Below are 24,394 nucleotides of genomic sequence, written 5' to 3' on the forward strand. Positions count from 1 at the left end.
ACTCCCAGCTTTGGCCAGCAAACAGTTTTACAACACCGGCGAAATCTGTGTTCGTTTAGAGTACTGTAGTAATAACGGAGCTCCCTCCACCACCCCCCCCCCCCCCCCTATTTTAAAGCGATGCCCATTCCCTTGTTATTGTTGTAGGAAGTTTGGTGGAGTCCCTCGAGGACCCCCCCCCTTCCACTCCCCATGGTTAGACTCCTATCGAATGTTTAACCCCCCCACCCTGCAAGGGACCTCTCGCCTAGCGCTCCCCCTAGCGGCCCGCGGCTGTGGGCGCGGCGAGACGCCGGATCCCCGGTGTCGGTGTCACGCTCCGCGGGCCTTACCCCACATTATTTTTTTGCTGTCCATTCCTTCCTCACTTCTTGTCCAAGGACTCCCCCCACTAGGCGCGGATTGATCGGGGGGGGGGGGGGGTGGTGTGCTGGGGTCGGGACCCCGAGGAAGGGGATTAGACCCTTGCGGAGCGGACCGGGGGTACAGCGGCGAAGAGCGGCGCTACGGAATCTCTGCGCCGCAGCCGCCGCCGCCGCAGCGTGGGTCCTGCCCCGCCCGCCCGCGGTTGCTCGAATCCGGCGGCCTGGCCAGGTGAGGCCGAGGCTTTATTTTTCATTTCCCCGAGTAGGCCGCGCGCGGACCCTTAGGCCGCCCACATTCCGTCTCTTTTCTGCTTTATATTTTAAATGTAGTTTGTAACGATCACTTCTACACACTGGCACGTTATTTTGTCGGTGTCGATGGATTTGTTAGTGTTCTAGGTTGTCGGTGGGTTGTGTTTTGTTGGGGGTGGTGTTTGGGGATTTGTCGCTGGGGCGTGGTGGCAGTGTTCGTGGGCTTGATTGTGGAATCATCTAGATTGTGTTATTTGCAATGTAACTTTGTTAACATTTTGTCTTGCGGTGGCTTGTCCCAGTACTGTGGTGATCAAACGAAACCTAATGACACCGATGAACCAGAGCGTCAGTGATGCGGCTGTCAATGATGTCGGCCTTGATGATTTTCACACTTGTGCCCTGCCACGTTAAGACTTGTGTATTTTTTTTGTAACCGTTTAACATTGTACAACTTACAAATTAAACTGCGCATTGCAACGCTACGCCCGCCGCATGAAGTGTAAATAATGGTGTTGCAGTAATTGTACTCTGGTATTATCGGGTGGAGAATTGGCACGGTGCTTTTACTGCAACTGGTTTATGAATCCGCCAACCTAAGTTCGATTCTCAGCCACGGCAAACAAGTGTCGAATGATAGATGAACCGGTCCAGCCCCCCCCCCACCTTTAATACATTTTGACCAGTGTGGAGAAGTATGGCTAGACAACTTACATCACTGACAAGGCGTGAGAAGGCCGTAATTTAGCAGTGGATTGACAAGAGGGCCTGTTTGTAATGAAGTTGGCAGCGTGGGTCATAATCCAGCAGTGGATGGACAAAGGGCCTTAAAGTATTTATGTGATGGGGTGTTATATTTAGCTTTTGCATGGGACTGTTAAAAGGTTTGGTGCAACAAAAAATGATGGCAATGCCAAAAATGGCGTTTAAAAGGGGAAGCATTTTATCCTCCCAACCCCCGGCGAAGTTTCACCAATGAGTGATTTCATCAGTGTGTTTGGCAGAAATGTGGCCACTCGATCGGCAAGCGAAACCACTGAGTCAGGGTCATATTGACTGTATTGGTATTTGAGGCAGATTCACACCGTGGGATGTGAGGCCAGGGTGGCGTCGCTCACAGTATCGTCGTCACAAACACGAGGACGGTTTGTGCTTCCAACTTAGGCAGAGGCTTCTAAAAATAGTGGTTCAAACCAGACGCCACACGGCTTCACACTTGTCTAGTATCTGAATTTATTCTATTTAACACAAAGCGCAACGTTTTATGCGTTATTATTAAGCTGCACAAGTTGGCCTTCCTCTTTGTTACAGCAATAACTTGTACAAAATGTAACATTTGAGAACTTTTTAGAAATTTATTTTCGGAGAAAATTATTATTTGTAACTTCCTTACGACTTATGTAAGCAACGAAACTGACAGTACAAGCTTCGGCATTCAAATTTCTGTCACGTTAACGTTAATTGAGCGGCGAAACTTAACCGATGTGGGTACTGATCATGCTCTTTCTCGCTTGTTGAACAGGACACCCCTTATTGCTGTCAGACTTGGAATGGGCAACATGCAGGGTGGGTCTGTAATGGTGCAGTTGGCAACGGGGGTGCAGGCGTGCCCGGTGGAACTTCTCCGTCAGCGTCGCACGTATAATGGTTTGGTGGAATACCTGATCCGCTGGCATGTTTCTTCGGCCGAGGAGAACGGGGGCTGTGGCGGTGGCGGCAGCCCGGTGGCTTGCAGCTCTGCCAGCGATCCCGCTGGCAAGTCCGAGAACATCCTCATGTGGATGAGCGAAGAGGAGGTTTGCGCCTGCTGCGGTGGCTTGCTAGGGAACCGCAAGCCCGAGGGAACCTGGGGAGGCTGGGTCAAGGCGGACATGAACAGCAGCAGCGACGACTCTAAAAGCAGGATTGAGAATGACGTGCATGCGGCAACCACCGGGACTGGCCATCGAAACACTTTGGGAGAAACGGGCCTGGAGGACCAGGAGTTTGCATTGATGAAGGGGGATGTGCAGAAGCTGGTGCAAAGGGCACGGCGGCAGGTGGAGCGGGCGCCGGGCCCCGAAGCTACGCATAACATCTCGCACATCATCCACGTGCTGAGCGCCTACGCCTCCATTGGGCCACTGGCTGGAGTCTTCAAGGAGGCCGGGGCTCTTGACTTGCTCATGGAGCTCCTGTGCAACAATGAGACGCAGACTCGCCGCAGTGCCGGGCGCATGCTGCGCGCACTCGCGTCACATGATGCAGGTAACTCGTGCACTGCTCGTCACACTAGGCGATTTTTATACTTTTTTTGCAGGCCAGAGTTTGTGGAGTTTTCATGCCGCGTTTGCAATGGTAATGTTGTAAACCTGATTTGTCTGCCACGTGGGATAAATATCTACTTGCAGCAGATGTGTTGTGAGAGTCTTATCAGTTGGATTTTCGTTCATTTCACATTTTCACTGACAGTTATGGGGGAGAAATGTTACATTTGTATTGCTCAACTTATAATGTAAAAAGAAATCGTGTATTCATAGCCTTCAATGTGCTATGATGGAGAGGTGGCCGGGTGGCTCAGGTTGAAGTGACCAGGCACCACTACCTTTCTCGGTTTGAATCCACACAGACACCTGTGATTAAACCATGCTCTCAAGAGTGAGTTTATGGTCTCGGCCCAGTGAGTAATGACTGCACGCAATATACCATCACATTCAATTTGATTCTGCACTGAATTTTGCATAATTCCAGCTCTGAGAATTAACTATCTATGTGACGTGACAAACATTACTGTCATAGTAATATCAATCATTATAGACAGTGCTGTGATGGTACATGTAGTTCCCTTTTGTAAATCCACTGCTGGATGACTGCCTCCCCATGCTGTACAGGTCTGTTCGGTTATTTTACCATACTTCACACTGGCCAGTGTGGATTGGTAAAAGCGAACAGCATGGATGTGAATACTTAGAGCACAGAACAAGCACTGGTATAGCTGGCTAATTGTGAATTGCTGTTGCGCGTTCCGCCTGGCAGGAAGCCGGGCGTACGTGCTGCTCTCCCTCAGCCAGCAGGACGGCATCGAGCAGCACATGGACTTTGACAACCGCTTCACACTACTGGAGCTCTTTGCTGAAACGACCTCATCGGAAGAGCATGGCATGTCGTTTGAAGGCATCCACCTCCCACAGGTAGCGAAGGCAGCATCTGCAATCATTAGGGGTCTGTCCTTGTCGGCGATGAAGTCAGATTGTTTAGATTCATGGGTTCAAACTTAAAAAAAGATATACAATTGAGACGGTTTGTATCACATATAATCCTACGTAGATTAAATTTAAATCATGTGAGAGGCCGAATGAGACTAAATGTTTCCCTCAGGGGAGACTTGGATCACAAATCAATACCGTGTACAATATATATGTGATCAAACAGTCGAAACAACACAAATACATCACAAACATGACAATCAAATAAGATACGATTCTTGAATTGAATCATGACACCAAAGTGTGGTAATTCATCAATTTGTAGTGGTAAGCAAATCATTATATATGCATGTTATAGAGCTACTGTCCCTCTGGCCAAATAACCTAGAATGTATCCAGTCTGATCAGATCTTAGAAGCGAAGCACGGTTGAGCATGGATAGTGCCTTGGTGGGAGACTACCATCCATAAAACAGGTATTTTAAGACTGCTACAGAACTATGCTGTCAGCAGAAGGCAGTGTAATTAATCAATTGCTGTACCGTTCTAAGCTTCAATGCCTATGCACCCCGCCTTCACCAACCCACACTGACCCAAGTGGTGGAAGTATTGTCAAATAATCCCCATGACCTGCTTGGCTTGGGAAAACCCTCATCCAGCAGTGGATTACCAAAAGGGCTACACATATACAGAGCTATCACACATTATGAAACTTTAAAAGAAAATTTCATTTTGCATTTGAAAATAAAAGATCTCGGTTTAATCAAAGACTGTGCACGCGCCAGATTCCCGGGAAGCTGCTGTTCTCGCTGGTGAAGCGCTACCTGTGCGTGACGTCGCTCATGGACCGCCTGAACAACTGCGACGGTCACGCCGACAAGGAGGACACGAGCCACGGTGCCGAGGAGCGGCTGTGGCTGCAGCGCAAGTTCGAGTTCACCATGGCCATGGCCAACCTGATCGTTGAACTCGTCAAGATCCTCGGCTGGGACTGCTCCCGCGAGGAGCGGCAGTCGGAGGAGCACTCGGACGGCACCATCCCGCCCCGGGGCCCGCACCGTTCCATCTTCCAGGCACCACCCGCCCGGAGCACTCACGACCAGCCGGCGAAGCCCAAGGCGGACGCGAACCTCCAATTCAAGACGTTCAACAGCTTCAGCACGCGCAGCAGCTACGTGGAGTACGTGCAACAAGTGCTGCGGCCTGGCATGCGGGTGCGCATGCGGGAGGACTACGAGGAGGTGAACGCCGGTGACCAGGGCGAGTTCAAGCAGTCCAACGATGGCAGGCCGCCTGTGCAGGTAACCGTGTGTTGTTTTGCGTGTGTGTTTGGTGGGGTGCGGGTAGTCTTTGTGTGTGTCTGTACATGTGCAAAACAACTCCCACCCGTGAGTGTTATTCTGCGTGGATGCGCACACGTTTGTAGATGCCTATGCGTGTATGTGTTTGTGCGTCTGTCTGTACATTTCTATGTGTCATCTACGTATGTGGGTGCATATGTGTGAGCAAAATGTGCGTGTGGGTGTATATGTGTGTCTGCGTGCGTGTATTTGTGTCTCGGGGCAGCAGACTGTCAAACAACAGGGTGTGGCTCTTCTTATGAACAAAAGAATGAAGGGGGCGTGGGAGCGTGGCGGTGAGGTGTGGGAAGCTGTAAGCCCCAGGCTACTTTGGGCTCGCCTTCCCATCAATCGGAGGCGAGGAGTGGTGGTCGTTGTTACTTATGCCCCCACCGAAGACGAACATCCGTGGAGGGATGCAGGCAAAGCCGATGAGTCAGATGCCTTCTATGACCTCCTGTCACAGGTGCTGGCTAAAGTGGCCCCTCGGGATAGAGTCATCTTGTTGGGTGACTTCAATGCCCGAGTGGGTCATGATGGTGGCACCTGGTCTGGAGTGATTGGAGGACATCGGCCAGATCAGCTCAATAACAACGGTAGGAGGCTGCTAGATTTTTGTGCAGCCCATGGGCTTGTAATTACCAACACGCTGTTCCAGCATTGGCGCATCCACACAACATCATGGATGCATGCCGGGTCCAAGCAAGAACATCTGCTGGACTACATAGTGATGGACCAGCGGATGCGAGCCCATGTCCTTGACACCAGGACCTACCGTGGAGCTGATCTGCCCTCTGACCATCGACTTGTCATCTGTAAGATGCGCCTGCCATTCTTCCGCTCCGGTGGTGGGTGTACACCCAAGACCCCATTCCAACCTAAAGTAGCCTGGCCTCAGTTATCTGATGAAAGTTGCAAGCGAGAATTCCAACATCGCCTGTGGCTGGGGTTGGCATCGTCCCCCACTCCTCCGGATGTCGAGGGTAAATGGGCGAGGTTTAGGACTGTCACTCATGCAGCTGCATTTGCTGCTTTGGGTACGCGGTCCAGACCTCCCCAGAGACCCTGGCTGACAGAGGAGGTGTTCAGGATAGTTGAGAAAAAGCGACAGGCCCACTGTCACTGGCTACAGAATCCCACGTCAGAGAATGAGGAGGCTTACCGCAGCCTTCGATCGGAGGTTCGGAGAGCTGTGAGGCGCTGCAAGGATGGGTGGTGGTCGCGGGTTGCTGAGGAGATGGAGTCTGCTTCAGTGGCCCGCGATCACAAATATCTATTTAACTCCATCAAAAAAAGTAACCTGCAGCGCCACACCTATTACCATCATTAGGGGAAAAAAAGGTGATCCAATCTCCGACCCCCAGGAACAGGTTTGCAGATTTGCTGAGCATTTCTGTGAGGTCCTGGGGGAGGGAAAATCCCTCAGCCAGGAAAACATCGTGGCACAGAGTGAGGATGACCCTGCTGAGGCTGTGGTGCCTCAAATATTGGAAGAAGTCACCCCCTGTGAGTGGCTGGCTGAGGTGCCATCTGTTGAGGAAGTATTGAAGGCGATCCGGAGTCTGAGACCAGGAAAGGCAGAGGGCAGAGATGATCTCCCAAGCGAAATGCTGAGGGAGGGTGGCATTTGTGCACAAACTGCCCTATATGACATCATAACAACAGTCTGGACCACTGGACGGGTTCCGCAGGATTGGAAGGATGCCCTGGTGGTCCCCCTCTTTAAGAAGGGGGACCGCACAGACTGTAACAACTACAGGGGCATCTCACTCCTCAGTGTGCCGGGAAAGGTCCTGGCAAGGATTATTCAACATTGCCTTGCCAGGCACGCTGAGGAGAGGCTTGCGGAGCCCCAATGCGGTTTCAGGAAAGGGTGGTCCTGCACAGATGCCATATTTTCTGTACGTCTGCTACAGCAGAGGTGTAGGGAATTCCAGCAAGACCTACATCTCTGCTTTATTGACCTGGTCAAGGCCTATGATACCATCAGTAGGCCTGGGCTCTGGGTTGTTCTTCGTGCTTTTGGAGTACCTGACCCTCTGCTCACGATCATTAAGGAGATCTTCATGATGGTGAGCGGGCCCGGGTAAAACTACGTGGCCGGGAGTCAGAGCCATTCCCTGTACACCTTGGGGTGCGACAGGGATGTCCTCTGGCTCCCACATTATTTAACATCTATTTTGACCACGTAGTTCGTGAAGCCTTCAATAGCTGTACCGGGGGAATCTCCATATGGTACAGATATAATGGGAGGCTGATCGATGCCCGGATGCAGTCAAGGGATGGCTCCCTATTGCTCAACCACGTTATGTATGCCGATGATTTGGTAATAGCTGCTCATTCAGAGGAGGAGTTGGAGACGCTGCTGCTGAGACTGGAGCGTGCTACTAAGAGATGGGGCCTTACCATCAGCCCCACCAAAACTAAGCACCTGCCTGGGTATTTTGTACCATCGGACACTCCACCCCCACAACTCCCAATCGGTGATGGGGCAGTTGTGGAGAGAGTGGAGAGTTTCCCATACCTGGGCAGTGTGCTTATGACCGGCTCCAGTTTAACAGCAGAGGTCTCACTCCGAATCAGTCGAGCGGCAATATCTTTTCATCGGTTGCGTAACGCTGTGTGGAAGCTACCTGGTCTGTCGCTCCGCACAAAGCTTCAGGTCTTCTCAGCCACGGTCATTCCCTCCCTTCTCTACGCTTGCGAAACGTGGATCCCCCTAATGGAACATCTTCGCCGGTTAGAAACATTTAGGCTGGCCTGCCTACGATCCATCCTCAGTTTAACCAGGCTGAATTGTGTGAGGAGCTCACAAATCCTTGAAAGATCTTAGCACGGTCCTATCGGTGAGCTCCTCCGGCAGGCAAGGCTGCGTTGGCTGGGTCATGTAGCCCGCATGCCCAATCACCGCATGCCGAAACAGCTTTTGTTCGGCCGGATCGAGGGGGCTAAATGGGTGCGGCATGGGCTAGAGAAGAGATGGAGTGATGTGGTACAGGAGGACGTGGAGCTGAGTGGACTTGCCGATGACTGGTACCAGCGGTGTCAAGATCGGCCTCTATGGAGGAGGCTCGTGAAGGATGCTACTAGGCAGTTGGAGGCAGTCGCCCTCCATCAACAACGGAGGGCGGAGGAGCGAAGCTCACAACAACGAGCGGAGCACCGGGTGGCTAAAGCACAGCAGGTTGGCACAGTAGGTTGGCACAGTAGGGGGCACAGGTGGTGCATCAGCCAGTCATCTCAGTCAGTCGACCCGTGGCACCTGGGTCTGCCGTGTGACCTCCTGCCAGCGGGCGTTCGACACTTCACGTGGCCTCAAGGTGCACATGGCCTGGCACAAGCGTTGTGGTGACGTCACCGCCACTTAGTGGCGAATGGCGGTTGTTGTTGTATTTGTGTCTGTGAACCCATACATTTGTATGTCTGTTGTGCCAGCATTAATAGATGCTCCCTGACGGCACTTGCCTTAGTATTTGATTGGTGAGCAAGTATGCATTTTCATATTTTTCTGTGAGTGTCAAGGAGCCCACGATAATTTGATATCATATTTGTGGCCAGAAAAACGGTTTAACATGATTATAAATAGCATGCTAATCTTAGTATGATTCATATTTTTCCATCTGTGTTCATCAGGTGCTTTGGGATTCAATGAATAGAACTTTCTGGGTGTACTGGCACATGATAGAAATCATGTCCGAACAGTCAGCCATGGCACAGCCCAAGCTGAACCTTGAAAAATCGCCCGAGTTCATCGGAACCATGAAGCCGGATCCCGGTGAGAGGGAGGCCTCAACTCCCGCAAGCATCTGCGCCGTGACATTTTAACAGTGGAAACAAATCCTGCCGCCCTCAAACTGTTTCTACCTGTTGCAAAACCTGTTTTTATTGCTGAGTATTATTAGCACAAGGTTTCAACCATTAAATGAAATTCTTGCGTTAAACCATAATTACGTTTTTTTTCATTCCTCGTAAAAAATATTGCGTGTTTAATTGGTTCATAGGTAAGTGGAAACTCCGCACCCACTACAAATTGTACACGCACTGCAGTGGTAATTAACCAAATGATTTTTCCATCGTGTCGTGTCCCCCAAAGTTAAAAATGATAATTGAATCGTGGAGATGGTACATTGTTAAAGTTTAATTGCTTGTCTCATCAACCACTTTACAGCCAACTGGTTAGGCCAGATCTTGACTTAAAGCTTTCGTGACTGCAGGAATTCATATTCTTTGGGTCTTTCGGTAAAGTCACGAAGATAGGTTAGATCGTGTTTTGTTATTTTATTTGAATCTATCTACGTGACTTTACCGAAAGACCCAAAGAATATGGTTAGGCCAGGTTGGCATTCAATCACATAACAAGTTCAATGGTGCGTTAATACTGTGGTACATCATTTTCTTTCAATTCAAGTCTCCATTACAAAATGTTGATTTATGGATCCTGCCCTATTGTATTTGCAGAGAGCCAGAGCAGACCCCTTGGCAGCTTCTACTTGCTGCCCTATCTGTCTGAGGGTACGGGGGAACATGACTCAGTGCTGAGCCGAAACCACTGGTGGGAGCTCCTCTTCTTCCTCAAGAAGTTGGAGGGCCCTCACCAAGCAGAAGCGTGTGACATCATCTCAGCCACGGCTCAGCTGAAGGTTTTTTCTTTTATTTTGTAACAACAGCAGCTGCATGCAGCAATTACTTAACACATCAGAGATGGGTATTTCTGACATTGTTGGATGCTGAATTGCAGAGTGTGTGGTTCACTCGATATTTCACTTATTTTAATTGTGTTAGTGTGTGGAGGTGATGTTTAAAAACAATTGTCATGTTAAAATCGTGAAGAAATCTCATTTCAGTCCGACATTTTAAAATTAATTTCTCGTGCGGGAGTGGTGTACAGTGATACTGGTGATCTGAGTTCGATTCCCAGCCATGACTAACATCAGTGGCGAGTGATGTCTAATTGGGTCTTGGAGGGAGGGGTTGGCCCCCGTTCGCTAACTGATCTGTTAGAGTTGGTTAAGTGTTGTCAATCAACCCCCATGATCAACATAGAGTGGCGTTTCCTTCATACTGGTAGGAACCTCCTGGTTACACCAGCCCACAGGGGATTATTGTGTCCGTCCGTCATGCATCCAAAAATCGGAGGGGTGGGGCTGGGTGGAGAGGGGAGGGACTGTGTGGGGAGGGAGGGGCTGGGTGGGGAGGGTGGGGAGGGGAGGGTGGGGATGGGCTGGGTGGGGAGGGGAGGGGCTGGGTGGGGAGGGGCTGGGTGGGGAGGGGCTGGGTGGGGAGGTTGGGGAGGGGCTGGGTGGGGAGGGTGGGGCTGGGTGGGGGGTGGGAGGGGAGGGGCTGGGTGGGGATGGGCTGGTCACCCCGTGGTCCCCTTATAAAACTCAACGTTTAACCTACTCACGCCGGCTTGTGCCCGCCCTCACAGTCGGGCATCATTGCGGAATACACCACGTGATGCCGCCGTTGACCCTGGCCATTGACCGAGCAACCCAACGTTCCTACCAGCTCCCTCCGCAGGAATGTGTTCCAGCAATTGTTTGATAAAGGGCTTAATGTAATAGTATTAACATGTAGTTCGTGTTCTCTTCTGTCCTAATTAGGTCTCTTCACTGGATGACATTTCTCTGGTATCATTCCTCCCCAAGTCCGAACTGGCATGCCAACTTCTTCAGCACCTCATACACACCAACCCGCCTTTCAGGAAGGACTTGGAGATGTCCCAGGTCTCCCAAAAATTTGCACCCAAAAGCTCCTCACAGTTAACTGATGACAACACCGCCTTTCAAAACACGGACAGCACTTTCAGCGATAAATTGTTGCAGTCCTCTCCAGTCGACATCCCCGCTTTGTCATCCTCCAAGAAATCAAAAAAGGACGAGACATCGCCATCCAGCTCGTCGGCCTGTCAGAGCCACAGTAAGGGCGAGTCGGCGAAGCAAGGCGCGTCGCCTTGGACAGAAGACCTGGAGAAGGTGGAAGGAGTCGAGGAAAAACTGTGCCAGTTTGAGTCTGTCAAGTCCTCAACAAAGAAGACTTTCTTGGCCAAAGGGCAGGATGTATGGGAAATCATGAAGCAGTCGCAGACGGACGTGGCTCTGCACGTGGCCGGTCTGCAGACCATGCAGCACATACTTGAGGAGGACACCTCCAGCAACAAGAAACTGCCAACCAAGTTCGAGTCGGGGCAGTCAACGAAGGACAAGCTGCTCAACGCGCTGGTGGAAGAGATGGACAAGTTTCAGAAGGAGAAGGTTGTGGTGCTCTCTGTGTTCAGGGTCATTATTGCACTACTGCAGAAGGTGGACTACCGGATGCTGTTCGCCATCGACGGAGGGATTCAGGCCCTGCTCAGCTGCATGCAGCAGCATGCCGATGTTTTGGTCATACAGCAGCTTGGTCTAGAGGTGTGTGTGTGCCTATTTACCACGTAAGACTTTTCAATAATTACTTAGAGGGGATTGGGTTTCTTTTCACTAGTTATTTGATTAAAGTAAGGAAGAGTAGATAAAAATATATCCTCTAGATCTGCTATGAAGATACCTCTTATAGAGGCCCTTCTGCCAGGAGTGGTGTGAACAATACATTGAAGGATGTCGGCATTAGAATAAGAATTTGTTCTAATCAGTTCATTGCTCAATGACTAGTAAGAGGGCACCCTCCACCCCAACATCCACGCCTTTCTGTCGAAGCCCCCAGGTAACCTTCCTCAGTGCGAGGTAATGCGTTATCCTTTCCTACCCCCATAGTCTGGATCGCCCTTCACCCAACCATTCGTGCTGTCGACTCCCTGGAACCTGTTGAAGTCTAGCCCGAAGACATTCTATTATTGATTTGTTGTCGACAGTTTTCACAGCAATGTGTACGTGCGTTATAGTGCACAGTACGTTTAACACATAGGATTTCTCAATGCTGGCAATTTCCTGATGAAGCTGGTTGTAATCACCAGCGAAAGCTACGTACTCGATTTGTAAATGTTGTGGGCTTGCTCTCCAACACACAACCCGTGTGCTAAAGTAGTAACTACTCGGCACCTTTTGTTTACGTGACAAACCTTACTAATCGGCTGCGTCGGGTCGTGGCGGGTTAACAACGCATTTGTATTCATGCAATCTAACCCAAAAAAACCTTTATATTATGGATTGCATAGTACGTTTAGTAACATTTAAAGCAAGCGCTGCGTGTTTCGCCGGCCTCCTTTCACAGTGCTTGAGAGTGGTGATACGCGCCGAGCAGTTTGTGCTCCCGGCCAAGAGGGGCAAGGCGCGCCTGGTCCCGGACGCGGACTGCCGCGTGATTCGCGAAGTGGTGTCCAGCATCGCGTCCGCTACGGAGGGCGATTCGCCCGGCCTGCTCGCCACCATCCCGGCCGCCATCGAGCGAATGCTGAGCACGCAGGGGTGAGGCGGGGGGGGGGCCGGGCCGTGGGCTCGTGGGCAGCGAGAGTCGAGCGGGGAGTGCGTGCGCCCCCCCCCCCCCCCACCGAGTGCAGTGTCGGCTGTCCCGTCCCAGGAGACATACTCATTACATTAGGAAGCATCACACTGATACTGCCGGTGGAACAATAATTACTGTAAATTAATTACGCCTCCGTCCCATGAGCACATTTTTCCATGAATCTATTTATAAAATGCATTTAATACTGATCTAAGCGTGTAACTTTACCTGAAAAAAACTTTATGCATTTTACGATTAACTCCTGTGCCCCCTTGATCGTTTGCCATTATTCGGGGGTTGTGATTCAACTCTATAAAGTTTATAAATGTTTTGTGTCTTTATTTTAGAGTATGTTGTCTCTTACTGTGGGTGTCAATTGTATAGTTTTGTAACCTCCGCCATCTTACATGTTACATCAAGGTGCGTTGGCATTGAAGACATTCAAATCCACATTACCTTGTTTTGTTACATCTGCATTTCATTTGCATGTAATTTGAGTATCATATTTTTCACCTGATGACGATTGCTTGTGTTGCGATCAAAACGTCGTGATATTTATGTTTTTTTTTCTATCTACGTGGCTTTACCGAAAGACCCAAAGAATATGAATATAAATAATCGAGTCTTATGGGCATAGTTCAAGGCATCTGTCTTGAGGGTAAGAATCAGTGTTTTTTTTTTGCAGGATGATTTAAATGCATTGTTACCTGCCTAGCCATCACGACCGTGGAGAGTGGATCGTTTCATGCTCTGCGTCCTTTTCCCCAGGTGCGGCGCGGCGGTGGTCGACGGCCTGCAGGTGGTCATCATGCTGATGACCAACCACAAGAGCCTGGCGGAGCACCTGGCACGTGCCGGCCTGCAGCGCGTGCTCTACCAGTGCCTGGCCAACGCTGGCGGCGCTGCGGGCGGCACTGCGGGCGACGCTTCGCTCTCGGCGTCTGGTGCGGCACGATCCCAGCAGCAGCAGCAGCAGCAACAGTCCGTGCTGGTGGTCACCGCGCTGGGCATGCTCACCGAATTCGATCTCGTCTCGGAGGACTCGGCCAGCGGTACGCTTGCTTGCTCTTGATGGGGATCGTTTCAACTTTCCGTCGTGTTTTTGGATTGTGCCGCACGCTGTTAAGCATGACGTCCGACGTTTCACTCCGCGTGCTGGGGGCTGCTTCCTGGTCCTCTTTCTCCACTCGTTCTCTGTCCTTGGCCATCTCCACATCAACTCCGCAGTCCTTCATATTTTGGTTTACCGCTTCAAACCCCCCCCCCCCTCTTTCTAGGCCTGCCTCTCTGCCCTCTTGCTGGATGATTATAACTGATACATATTCCCTCATGAGAAGATGGCTTAATAAGCATTACTTATTTTAATTTTTCTCATTGTCGTTTTTCTGGAAGGGATGTGGCAAATGTATACTCCGAGTCGACAATCGAGGAGTTTTCCATACGGTAGACATTGTGTTGTCTTGTGCGTGTCTGAAATTTGGACGGTCTCGTTTAACCACTCACTAAAATGATCAAGCCAGATCACCGTGCTTTTTTGCAGTAAAACAAAATAAAGGTGTACACGACAATGGATTTCGCAGTAAACGTGCAAGGTGCAGTTCGTTCCGTGAATCAGAATGAAAGACGATGCAACACGCAGCACACCTTGGGCGTGTGTACCGTGGGGGATCTGGCTGTGGATGGGGAAGCGCTCCCTTCGGTGACGTCGCCTTATGTCGCGCGCGCATGCGGTTCCGGCGTTGCGTGCAGAGCAATCGGTGGTGAACTGGAAAGACGTGGAGCTGCGCACGATCCTGGCGAGCCTGCGCAAAGGCGTCCTGAGCAAGGAGCTCGTGCTGTCTCTGGAGCGCTGGATGAACAGCGCGTTGCTGGAGCCGCAGCTGACCAGCATCGTCAATGACCTTGACATCTTCAAGGCCCTGGTGCAAGCGCTGGACAAGCTCCGGTCGGAGAAGGTGGTGCAGCTCGCCGTAGTCCGGTACGCCTTTTTGATGATGTTCGTCGGTGGCGTTCACGTGTAGAGTGTTTGTTCCCGGTCGGTGTGCAGGGTGTTGTCCAGTTGTGCAAGCGTGAGTTCTAGTATGAGTGTTTGGTTGGTCAAGAAATAGAATGTTCACTTCCAAAGAGTTGTGTTTTTTTTCAAGAGCCATTTCTTTTTGTTTTACTTTGTGGTGAATGTTATCTCCTCTCGTGGCTGGGTGAACTAATGGCATACAATGTACATATTGTACATTTAGAAACAATGACAGTCGATGAATCAATGTATACTCGCTCCCCTGATGAGGAATGACGCAACATATTTGCTGTATTTATGCTGGTGGTGTTGGAAAGGCAAACACATGTACAACTAATTGTTGGGATTTTGTGGCCTGTGTTGGCATGCGCGCATGTGTAGGATGTTGACCATCTTCCTCGAGAAGAGGAAAGGAGATTCTTTGCCATGGCACGAAGCACTGGTGCCTTTCCTGTCCGTGATCGGAATGCAGACCGTCGTTAAGGAGGTTCGTGCTCGTTGCCTTGCGTACAGCGAGTGACTCGCTCAATGCGCCTCTTTCCTTGAGGGATGTTAAGACGTTGACAGAGAGAGGTAGACTTGGGTGAGGTTGGGAGGGAGACACTTCATTATTTGGACTTAAAACAGAAAAACGTTATCGTGGTTTTCATAAATGTGTGTACGTATGTTTCACTTCTTTCGCACCGTACATAGCCAACCGTGCGAATTGGAGGTGCAGGGGAAGGACAATAAACTAAACACAAAACGCAGTTCTAAATCAGAGTCTTGCACACAGACGACAAACTCTCCAATGTTGTTCCGTCCAAGTGAAGTCAGGGCACTCCCATGTGCTTTTGAGTTGCATTGCGTGTTGTTCGGCATGATGTCCAATGCTTCCTTTCATGTGCTGGAAGCTTCTTCAGGAATGGAAGCATGTGGAGTGAAACATCGAAAATGCCACGACGAAAATCTTTTTTCTGATGTCAATGAGTTTTGCAATACAGTCATTCTTAGTTCAAGGGTCATTGAACGAAAAAACAACGCACGTGGAGTCGCATGTCGCTGCAGGTCCAGCAGGAGTTTGTGCGATTCATGTACCGGCTGGCGTCGGAGAACAAGGACTACGCAATCGTGATGTGCCGTGTGGGAGGTCGCGAGGCCATCACACGGGCGCTGGACAAGCATGGGCCAGGGTTGCTTCTGGGAGCCGAGCTGCGCGACCTGGTCGCCGACTGTGAGAAATACGCTAAGCTCTACAAACAGCTCACCACCAGCATCCTGGCCGGCTGCATACAGGTGGGTTTGGCACTTCACTGCGCTTTGCCGCATGTGTGTGTTCGCGCGTGTCAGTATGGGGAGCGGTGGTGTAGTGGTTAGCGCGTTGCGCTACGAATCCGGCGGACCGAATTCGGGTCCCGCTCACGGCCAACACCTGTGACGATTATTTGAACTGGTCCTGGGCCCCCCCCGAGGTCGACTCAGCCTCAAATGAATACCTGCTGTGGTGTGTAAACATCGGCACTAGGGAAACAAATGCGGTGGTGCTGGCCACCCATCCTCTCGTGGACTGTGCCAGCCTTCAGAGGTGCTCGCTAACAGCACTAGCCCCAACAGTCTGTTAAGGCTATATGCGGGATCTTTGTTTTTTTATTCGGCTAGTTTACACATTCACTCCATTGAGCTGGACACTTGTGTCTTGGTGGGTGGTGCAGGGAGTAGGTGCTAATGTCTGTGTTGGGGTTTTGAGCCAGTCTGCTTGGAGCGTTCTGGTCAGCGCAGGGCAGTGTAGCTAAATCCATTGTTGTATTGTACTTCGATGTTCTTTGCTTCCCGACTTCACCATAGCGCACTGATCAGTGCGGTGAAATATGGTAAAATAAGCTCCACGACCTGCATGGTGTGGGGAGGTTCTCATCCATCTGTGGATTGAAAAAGGGCTGTACATATACACATGTACTCTGTATTATAGTGGGTTTATGCTCCGTGCACTCGATACCAAGGTAAATGTATTTGTTGCTAATTTTATAGCCTGTTTGGGATACCTTGATCACTGCCAACATTTGTGCCAACTCTCCATTGAGGGTACTATGGCAATGTTTGTGTGTGTTTTTATTGATTTGTTTTGCCCCATCAGATGGTTCTTGGTCAGATTGAGGAATCCCGTCGAACTCAGCAGCCAATCAGCATCCCGTTTTTTAATATTTTTCTACGCAACATTTGCCAAGGTACGTCATCGTTTTATCTATTGTGGGAAATAAAACGGCACTGCCAAACTGCATTTGCTGCCATGTATTTTTAAAAAGACTAAATCTACCACCAGTTAGATCTGCTCTTAGATGATTTAGACTGGGAATCTGCTGGTCAAAGTTACCAAAGACCAGCCAGTTGTCTCGAACTCTAGCCGTAGACACATAACTTAAAGATGCAGACCGAGGACTTTATCTATTTATGTCCTTTGCTGAGATAAACAATGTGGACTCCGTTACAAATAATTATGCAGAAAACATAAGCATTTCCCAAATAAGTGCATTGTGGTTCTCTAGTCTAGGCTACTACGTGGAATATTACAAAAACCAAAGTGCATGCTGTATTGGGTTCATTGAACGGCAGTGCTGGATATTGTCCCATATAGACACTGTTGGTGTTCAGCATGTTAACGATGATGAGTTCATTTGTATTTTAGAATTGAGTTATTTCCGATTTACCAGTGTTACACAAGGAATAGCCAAGTACAATAAAAACACACTTTTTTTTCGTTTTGAACCAAATGGAATGGGAAATATTTTTTTCTTTCAGTTATCATTAACCTACAGAAAGATTGTCATAAGCAACGTGAAGGCGAAAAAAACGCAATGCGATTTTTATTTTCACGTAACGTGTTGGTTGATTAAACCTATGTCTGTGAACAGTAAGAGTTATTTTAATGACAAGGTCCTGGTTTCCTTCATAGCGGCACGATCTTTTTCCTCCCGCCAGGCTCGAATGTTGAGGTGAAGGAAGACAAGTGTTGGGAGAAGGTGGAGGTGTCCTCCAACGAGCACCGTGTTAGCAAGCTGCTGGATGGCAACCCCAAGACCTACTGGGAGTCCAACGGCAGCACTGGCTCGCACTTTATTACCATCACCATGCTGAAGGGCGTCATTATCAGGCGGGTCTCCCGGGAAGGGTTTTATTAACAGATTGTCGGTTTTTGACACTTGTTCACGGAATCGATGATCGATTCTAAAAGTCATGCAATCGACGTTCGAACGCGGGTCTTTGATTGGAACGGTCAAACCTATTGCCATGGGAGGATGTTAAAATCGCCTGGCTTCTTCTACAACCCATGACATTCTAAATATGTAAAGATATATAAATAACATATGGCCCTTTGTCCACTGCTGGAGGAAGGCCTCACTACATCGTGTCGGTCATGGGGCTTGTTTGACCTTATAGCACCACATTGGTCAGTGTGGGTTGCTAAAGTTGATAAAACAGTGCTGGTACTCTCCACCCCTTCACCAACCGGTACCGGTATTGACCAGCGTTGTGACATATGGTCATATAACCCCCCAATGACTGACATGGCTTGCAGAGGCCTTTATCAAGCTGGGGATTGACAAAGGACTGATAATATAATTGTTACATCAGTATTTTTATCACTCCTGGGCCCACCACAGGTTCTGCGATAGCAACAAAGAATAAAATGTTGGATAAAATTGCGACCGCAAATCATCACGCGCCTTTTTAACAATGCTGGCCCTCACCCAGTAAATGTGTTAACCTGTCGCTAACGCTAGCATGCCTTATTAGGGTGGTGTCTGGGGCAAAGGCTGGCCTTGTTCACATCCTGTTCCATCTGCGTGCTTTGTTTTCTATCACATGGATGAGATTCCAGAATTGTCTTTTTTGGTAGCAGTCCAATTTTAGCACCGCTTTGGCTGAGAATTCCACGCCAGTGATGATGGTGTTTGTTCACAGTTGGTATGCTCTTCATCATAACAGTTTTGGCTTGCTGTGTGTTTTATGAAAGCGGGTACATTTAAAATGATGCGTTATGTCTTTGCGATTAATTACATAGTTTGAGCGAGTGGGTTGTGAGACAGTAGATTTCTTTTTCTTTTACCATATTTGGATCTCATCACACAGTGGTATCTCTCTGAACAGTCTTTACCAGATTAGGGGATTGGCAGAGAGAATTGCTGGAAACGTGGCCACACAAATGCATCATACGTGACCAAAGCTCTTGCTGTGTTTTGCCAAGCGGCGAACACAACTCGGTTGTAGTGCCACCAATACAGTCTAAACATTGGCACCAATAGCTATCACTTTAAATCCATCTTCAAGGAAAAAAGTCGCCCTCAGCAAATCGGAACTCCACTCCCGAGACAGAGTGAGCGGAGGAACGGGCTTCGTGTGGTTTTCACGGCAATGGTGCTGGCGACGCAGAGAAAGTGCCACGCTCGCTACCGATGTGACTCTGCGTTGCGTCGTTGCAGGAAGCTGTCCCTGCTGGTCGCGAGCGAGGATTCGAGCTACATGCCGGCGCGCATAGTGGCCATGGGAGGTGATGACCCAAACAACATCAACACGGAGCTCAACGCCGTGAGTGCTGCTGCCTTCACGTGTGAACAGCGTCCACTTATACTGCAGACGAAGGGTTGGGGAACGCTTTCCTTACCCTTGCTGGGCCATGCATTAACACTCACTTCAGTCACTTCTGTCGGTGCAACAGGCCCTTGCAGTAACATAATTGACTGGGTGTACTAAAATTAGCAACACTTATGTAAGGTCGACTGCCCGCTTAGTGCGCCTAAGATTTTTGCAGTGATGGATTCATATTTTTTGAGAGAGGAGTCATACAACCATAGCTGCCACTGCTATCCGGTGGCCTGAAATAAAAAAATATAGTTATAGTTGACCGATGTATAAAATTATTATGTATTTTGATTATAGTACGCTGCTACTCCTATTGTTAATCCGGCTGTTATGGATTGATTTATGCAGCTAGCGAAGGATGCTAGGTTTAGTAATGTGTGTTGTGTGTGTCGCTATTGTAAACTTGTAATCACATTTGTTGGGGAAACTGTTACGTTGTTTATATAGCATTGTTTTAGAGGGGCTTGGTTTGGCCCGATTTTTTATTTAGTATAGATTTATACTTAATTTTGATCTTCATTGTATTATGATTGTTATTGGGATCAAACATCGAAATGGAATTTTTTGCACTTTTTGTACACAGCATGGACGGGTGGTGCTTTTTCTGTAGGATTTTATTGTTTACGTACGTGATGTTTAGATCTGTGTACAATGAATTTTAGGTGTATCTTGTAATTTATTGTTTGTTGTGGTTGAACCCAAATCAAGAGCCGAATGGCTCACAGGGTTAATCCTAATAAATGAAACTTAAGCTGAAGGTATCATGGGGCTATGGGCCATGTGAAATGAAAGTCGTAGCCTCCCCTCCCACCTCTGCTGGAGAGAACACGGGAGCCAGAGCGATTCACCTCAACCTCCCCAGCGATTGAATGAATAGTCGCGATGAGAACGCATTGCATACAACAACTTATAAATGAGGGGAAAAAAAACATTGCTTCTACCGAACGTAATTTGACGCATACGTGTGCTTAAGAATCGATGTTAATCCATCAATCGCTGCTTCCTGTACCTTTATTCAATAAATGACACAGTCTGAAGGAAAATTTCTTGTCTCCAGCGACCACAGACAGACTTTTTTTTGGCTTTCGTCAGAATTATTTTGCGTGCACCTCTCTCCCCTTCAATAAGCGGGTCCTTTAGATACTGTGGTTGTTCTGCCATAAATGCGGAAACCTTTAAATCAGTTAACAATGCTGCCTAGCAGCTTATAAGGATGGTTGAAGTGACCCTTTCACCCCCTATACAGGCAATACAAACTGTTAACACATATTCTTGGTTCTTTCGGTAAAGTCACATGGGAAATGGCAATTAGTTAAGAAGTCAACAGTTGTTCACAACATGTGCTTACTGAATGCTATTCCTAAAGATTGCACAATTTCCTTACTCTTGAAGATCTTACAATTATTTTATGTAAATTGGAAGTATCGTGTGTACGTTTTATTCATGCTTTAGGTGAACGTGCCGTCTTCGGCGAGCAAGGTGGTGTTGTTGGAGAACATGACCAGGTTCTGGCCCATCATCCAGATCCGCGTCAAGAGATGCCAACAGGTGTGAGCTGCATCTTTGGCTTCAGGGCTTTTGAATGTGTATGGTGAGGCAAAATGCAGCCAGATCCACTTTTCTCAACTCCAGTGCGCACAATCTCCCACAGTCCACATTTTCAATTATCATAATATTTTTTTCTTCACGTGCAAGCTAAGCCAGCCATTGCACACTGCATGAACCTAATGGTTGGTAATCCAGGGGTTGTAGTGGTGGGGTGTTGGGGGTCACGAGGACTCAAATTGAGAAACACCGAGCTACATAACCCGAACATGTTTTTCCTTTGTACGAATTTCTCACGCCGTGATTCGTAACACATTCTAGCACTGCCTGTTTTTCGTTGGCCGTGCCTCACTGGACCACTTCGACCATCTCCCCACCCCCCCCCCCCCATCCACCACGCTCCGTTTGCTCCACCGCAGGGAGGCATAGACACGCGCGTACACGGGTTCGAGATCCTGGGCCCCAAGCCGACGTTCTGGCCCGTGTTTCGCGAGCAGCTGTGCCGCCGCACGTGCTTGTTCTACACGGTGAAGGCCCACGCCTGGACGGAGGCCGTGCGGCTCAACCGACTGCACATGCTGCAACTCTACAACAAGTAGGGGGGGGAGGGGGGGGGGAGATGTTTGCCACGTGACGAATTTGCGACGTGCTGAATTGTAAACATTACGGAAGTGCCCCTTGAAGGCAGATGGGTTACTCAATGCGTTAGCTGGGACTTGTTGTATTATGTTTTTCAGATTTAAAAATATCTTGATGGATACATGCTAATTTAATTGTCATATTCTGGACAAATTTCATGATCCTCTTGGGCATTATTTTAAACGAGCGTTCTGCTGTGAGATGACTTTTCAAGCGCTTGTGTTATTATTTTCAGTAGACATTTGTGTGGGGTCACGAACTGTTTTTGAAATGACTTTAAAATGACTCATTTGGAAGTTTGTAAAACTTCCCATCGCTATTGTCTGGTTGATGACAGTTTTGAGCTTGGAATAAGTAGAAACTAAACCCATCGTAGGTTTCTTCATCCCTTACACACTCTATTATAATAATACACACAGTCCTTTGTCAATGCACCCTCGGAAGAAGGCTCCAACTTTGGCATGTCGGTCATGGGGGTTGTTTGACCATACTTCCCTGCGCTGGACCCGAAGCTATCCATTAATTGCCTTTTATTAGCGATCACCACCAGCCCCCCTTCCCCACAATGTCCTGTTTTTCAACAACACTCCCATCGTATCTTAGCTGCAGTAACCTTGTCATGTCCCCCATGTGCTGCAGCATTGTTCAATGTGTTGGAAACAAAAGCTGTCCCGCGTCGGCTTGGTTCTTGGCTTTGTTCTTGGCGATCGCAGATACTCTAAATGGATTTATACAATGTCGACGCCTGCAAAATTCAGCGAGCAAAATATTGGCTGAAATCCTAGACTTGCAAAACGCTGTCACAGCTGATTCAAATATTTTGCCAAGAACAGGTGTGGCTTCCACTTGACCTTTGCATTTTGCTGAAGCAGCATCCCAATCGTCTGCTGGCAATAGCGGCAACGACTTCACGCAAAATATACAGTCAGCCTTGATAAGAGTGCTTCAGCACAGCAGCATTAATTTACAAATGGTCTCTCAAATACCAATGCAAAGTGAATGCCCACAACCATCATCTGCACAATACAATACATTATCATGGAATTTATAAGCCCCCTTGGTTGCAATAATGCGGTTATGTAGGCCAGGATTGTTTCAACTGGTGTGGCATTGTGGCCTGCGAAGGCTCTTGGGAGTGACCCACCCAAGTTCTGGCCTCCCGAGAAATATAGCCCGCCAAGATATAAACAGATGCAGTTTATTGAGATGCAAAATAAATTAATAAGATCGAGACCAAGAGACCTAGGGGCAAGAATGTACGGATCAGTGGTTGCATGTGCAGATGTTGTAATGTCGCGCTGCTATGTGGCGTTATAACACGTGTACAATGATGCCAAGTGGCACGCCAGCACATGGTACTTTTGAATGTGGCCCTTCGCAAAATATAATAGTAGAACACTGGTGTTGGGGCTCTTCCGAGAGTGGACCTTCACTAATTACTGAAATGTTTACCCGCAGGCTGGGTGCTGTCCTTCGCCACGAGCAGAGCTTCACCGAGCAGTTCCTGCCGGACCCAGAGGCGGCGCAGGCCCTGGGTCAGACCTGCTGGGAGGCGCTGGTTACTCCCATTGTCAGCAGCATCACGGCTGAAGGTGCCACATCCCATCCTTTTCAACACTCCCCAACCATCCCTCCTGAAGACGGCGCTGTGTTGCGGGCAGTTAAATGCTTGCACCGTGCACCACGGTTGATCATTGACCTTTCTCCGTGCCCGGTGGGGTGTGTAGGCTCCGGCGAACAGGCCAGCCCGTTTCGCTGGCTGCTACAGGAGTACCTGTCGCAGAACGAGCAGCACCGGCGCGCCGGCCGCGGCAAGGCCCTGGTGTTCGCGTCGCGCGTACGCCGCCTGTGCCGCCTGCTGGTGCACGCCAACACCAACCCCATCGCCAGTACCGACATCCACGTGCCCGCCAAGCCCACAGGTGTGCGGCCCGGCAGCTCGCCCTGTTGCCGCGTCCCTTACACTGCCGCCTCACCCCGCCAGTGTTACCATCGCATCAGTGTGAACTTTGGTTTAGGATTAACCAACACCGCTTGATTATCACCAGCCATGATCTATCCACTGCTGGACGAAGGTGTTACCCACTCTGCGTCAGTTATGGGGGGGTTGTGTGACGAGCGCGTCACCATTGCTGATCGGTGCAGGTTGGTTACGTTGGAACCAAGTAACCACCTCAGATATAGTTTGCCCACTGATTTTTAGCCGTGGATGGGAATCGCACTGACCGGGGGCAGGACTCATAGCATATTACGCGAACCACTTTGTCACCTTTCACCAAATCCAGTGATCTACTCTATGGTATATGTGCTATGAAGAAGGGTCACTTCCAGAATTCTCACCTATTGTATATTTGTTTTACTTCATGGTGTAGCGATGGAGAAATATTATAGGCTGGACAATGGAGATGGGATGACGAGATTTTGAGAAATGCAGAGTATAAGAACTTTGGATCAGAATGTGTCAAATCTTCACCGGCAGTTATCTCCGACAACGCTTTTACCGTGAACAACTGTCGAAGCTTGGTTCGACAATATCATCGAGTGGACAGGGTTTGTGGATAACTGACTAAATAAGCACTCCAATCGCACAAGCTACAATGCAATGTCCTTTATTAAAGCGGTGCGTCCATCTGCTATCTCTGGCAGGTGCAAAGGGGGCTCAGACCAAAGACAAAGACTTTGAGTTTGACGAAGCTAGCGCTGATGCCAAAAGGCACAACAGCGTGGCCCCGCTCGCCGCTTGCTGGGCCTCGGTCGTCCAGGCGCAGGTGAGAGTCGTGTGCGAGATGCCGCCCTGGCACACCACGTGTGTATGAGGGTGTGCCCCTTCTTTCCAGCACCTTCAAGGCAATTATGTTTGTTTTTGACAGGATATGTATGGAGTCTTCTGATTCATTGTTCATATTCATACTCTTTCACTGAGCATCATCAAAGGCTTTTGCCAGAATTCTTCAAATATATTTTCTGGCGAACCACGTAATAAAATTAGCGTATGGTGGCG

General features: G+C 49.1%; 1 protein-coding gene across 2 annotated transcripts in view; it reads left to right on the plus strand.

Annotated features, from left to right (window-relative positions):
* The first annotated feature begins 261 nt into the window (after positions 1–261).
* LOC116939769 (cullin-9-like) overlaps positions 262–24,394 on the plus strand; it is a 37,045-nt gene continuing 12,912 nt past the window's right edge. For both annotated transcript variants that reach the window (XM_076064577.1, XM_076064582.1), the window contains exons 1-20: positions 262–594; positions 2,140–2,864; positions 3,633–3,787; positions 4,587–5,102; positions 8,775–8,916; positions 9,600–9,781; positions 10,745–11,548; positions 12,348–12,541; positions 13,347–13,630; positions 14,328–14,556; positions 14,974–15,079; positions 15,640–15,867; positions 16,706–16,796; positions 17,548–17,723; positions 19,054–19,155; positions 20,662–20,757; positions 21,174–21,349; positions 22,852–22,985; positions 23,121–23,315; positions 24,040–24,161. In XM_076064577.1, coding sequence (XP_075920692.1) covers positions 2,168–2,864; positions 3,633–3,787; positions 4,587–5,102; positions 8,775–8,916; positions 9,600–9,781; positions 10,745–11,548; positions 12,348–12,541; positions 13,347–13,630; positions 14,328–14,556; positions 14,974–15,079; positions 15,640–15,867; positions 16,706–16,796; positions 17,548–17,723; positions 19,054–19,155; positions 20,662–20,757; positions 21,174–21,349; positions 22,852–22,985; positions 23,121–23,315; positions 24,040–24,161 — 4,629 coding nt within the window. In that variant the 5' untranslated portion in view covers positions 262–594; positions 2,140–2,167. The remainder of the gene's footprint in view (positions 595–2,139; positions 2,865–3,632; positions 3,788–4,586; positions 5,103–8,774; positions 8,917–9,599; positions 9,782–10,744; positions 11,549–12,347; positions 12,542–13,346; positions 13,631–14,327; positions 14,557–14,973; positions 15,080–15,639; positions 15,868–16,705; positions 16,797–17,547; positions 17,724–19,053; positions 19,156–20,661; positions 20,758–21,173; positions 21,350–22,851; positions 22,986–23,120; positions 23,316–24,039; positions 24,162–24,394) is intronic.

This window comes from Petromyzon marinus, chromosome 6 (assembly GCF_048934315.1).
Source record: "Petromyzon marinus isolate PM22_M1 ecotype Great Lakes invasive population chromosome 6, UKy_Petmar_22M1.pri1.0, whole genome shotgun sequence".
Classification (NCBI taxonomy): domain Eukaryota; kingdom Metazoa; phylum Chordata; class Hyperoartia; order Petromyzontiformes; family Petromyzontidae; genus Petromyzon; species Petromyzon marinus.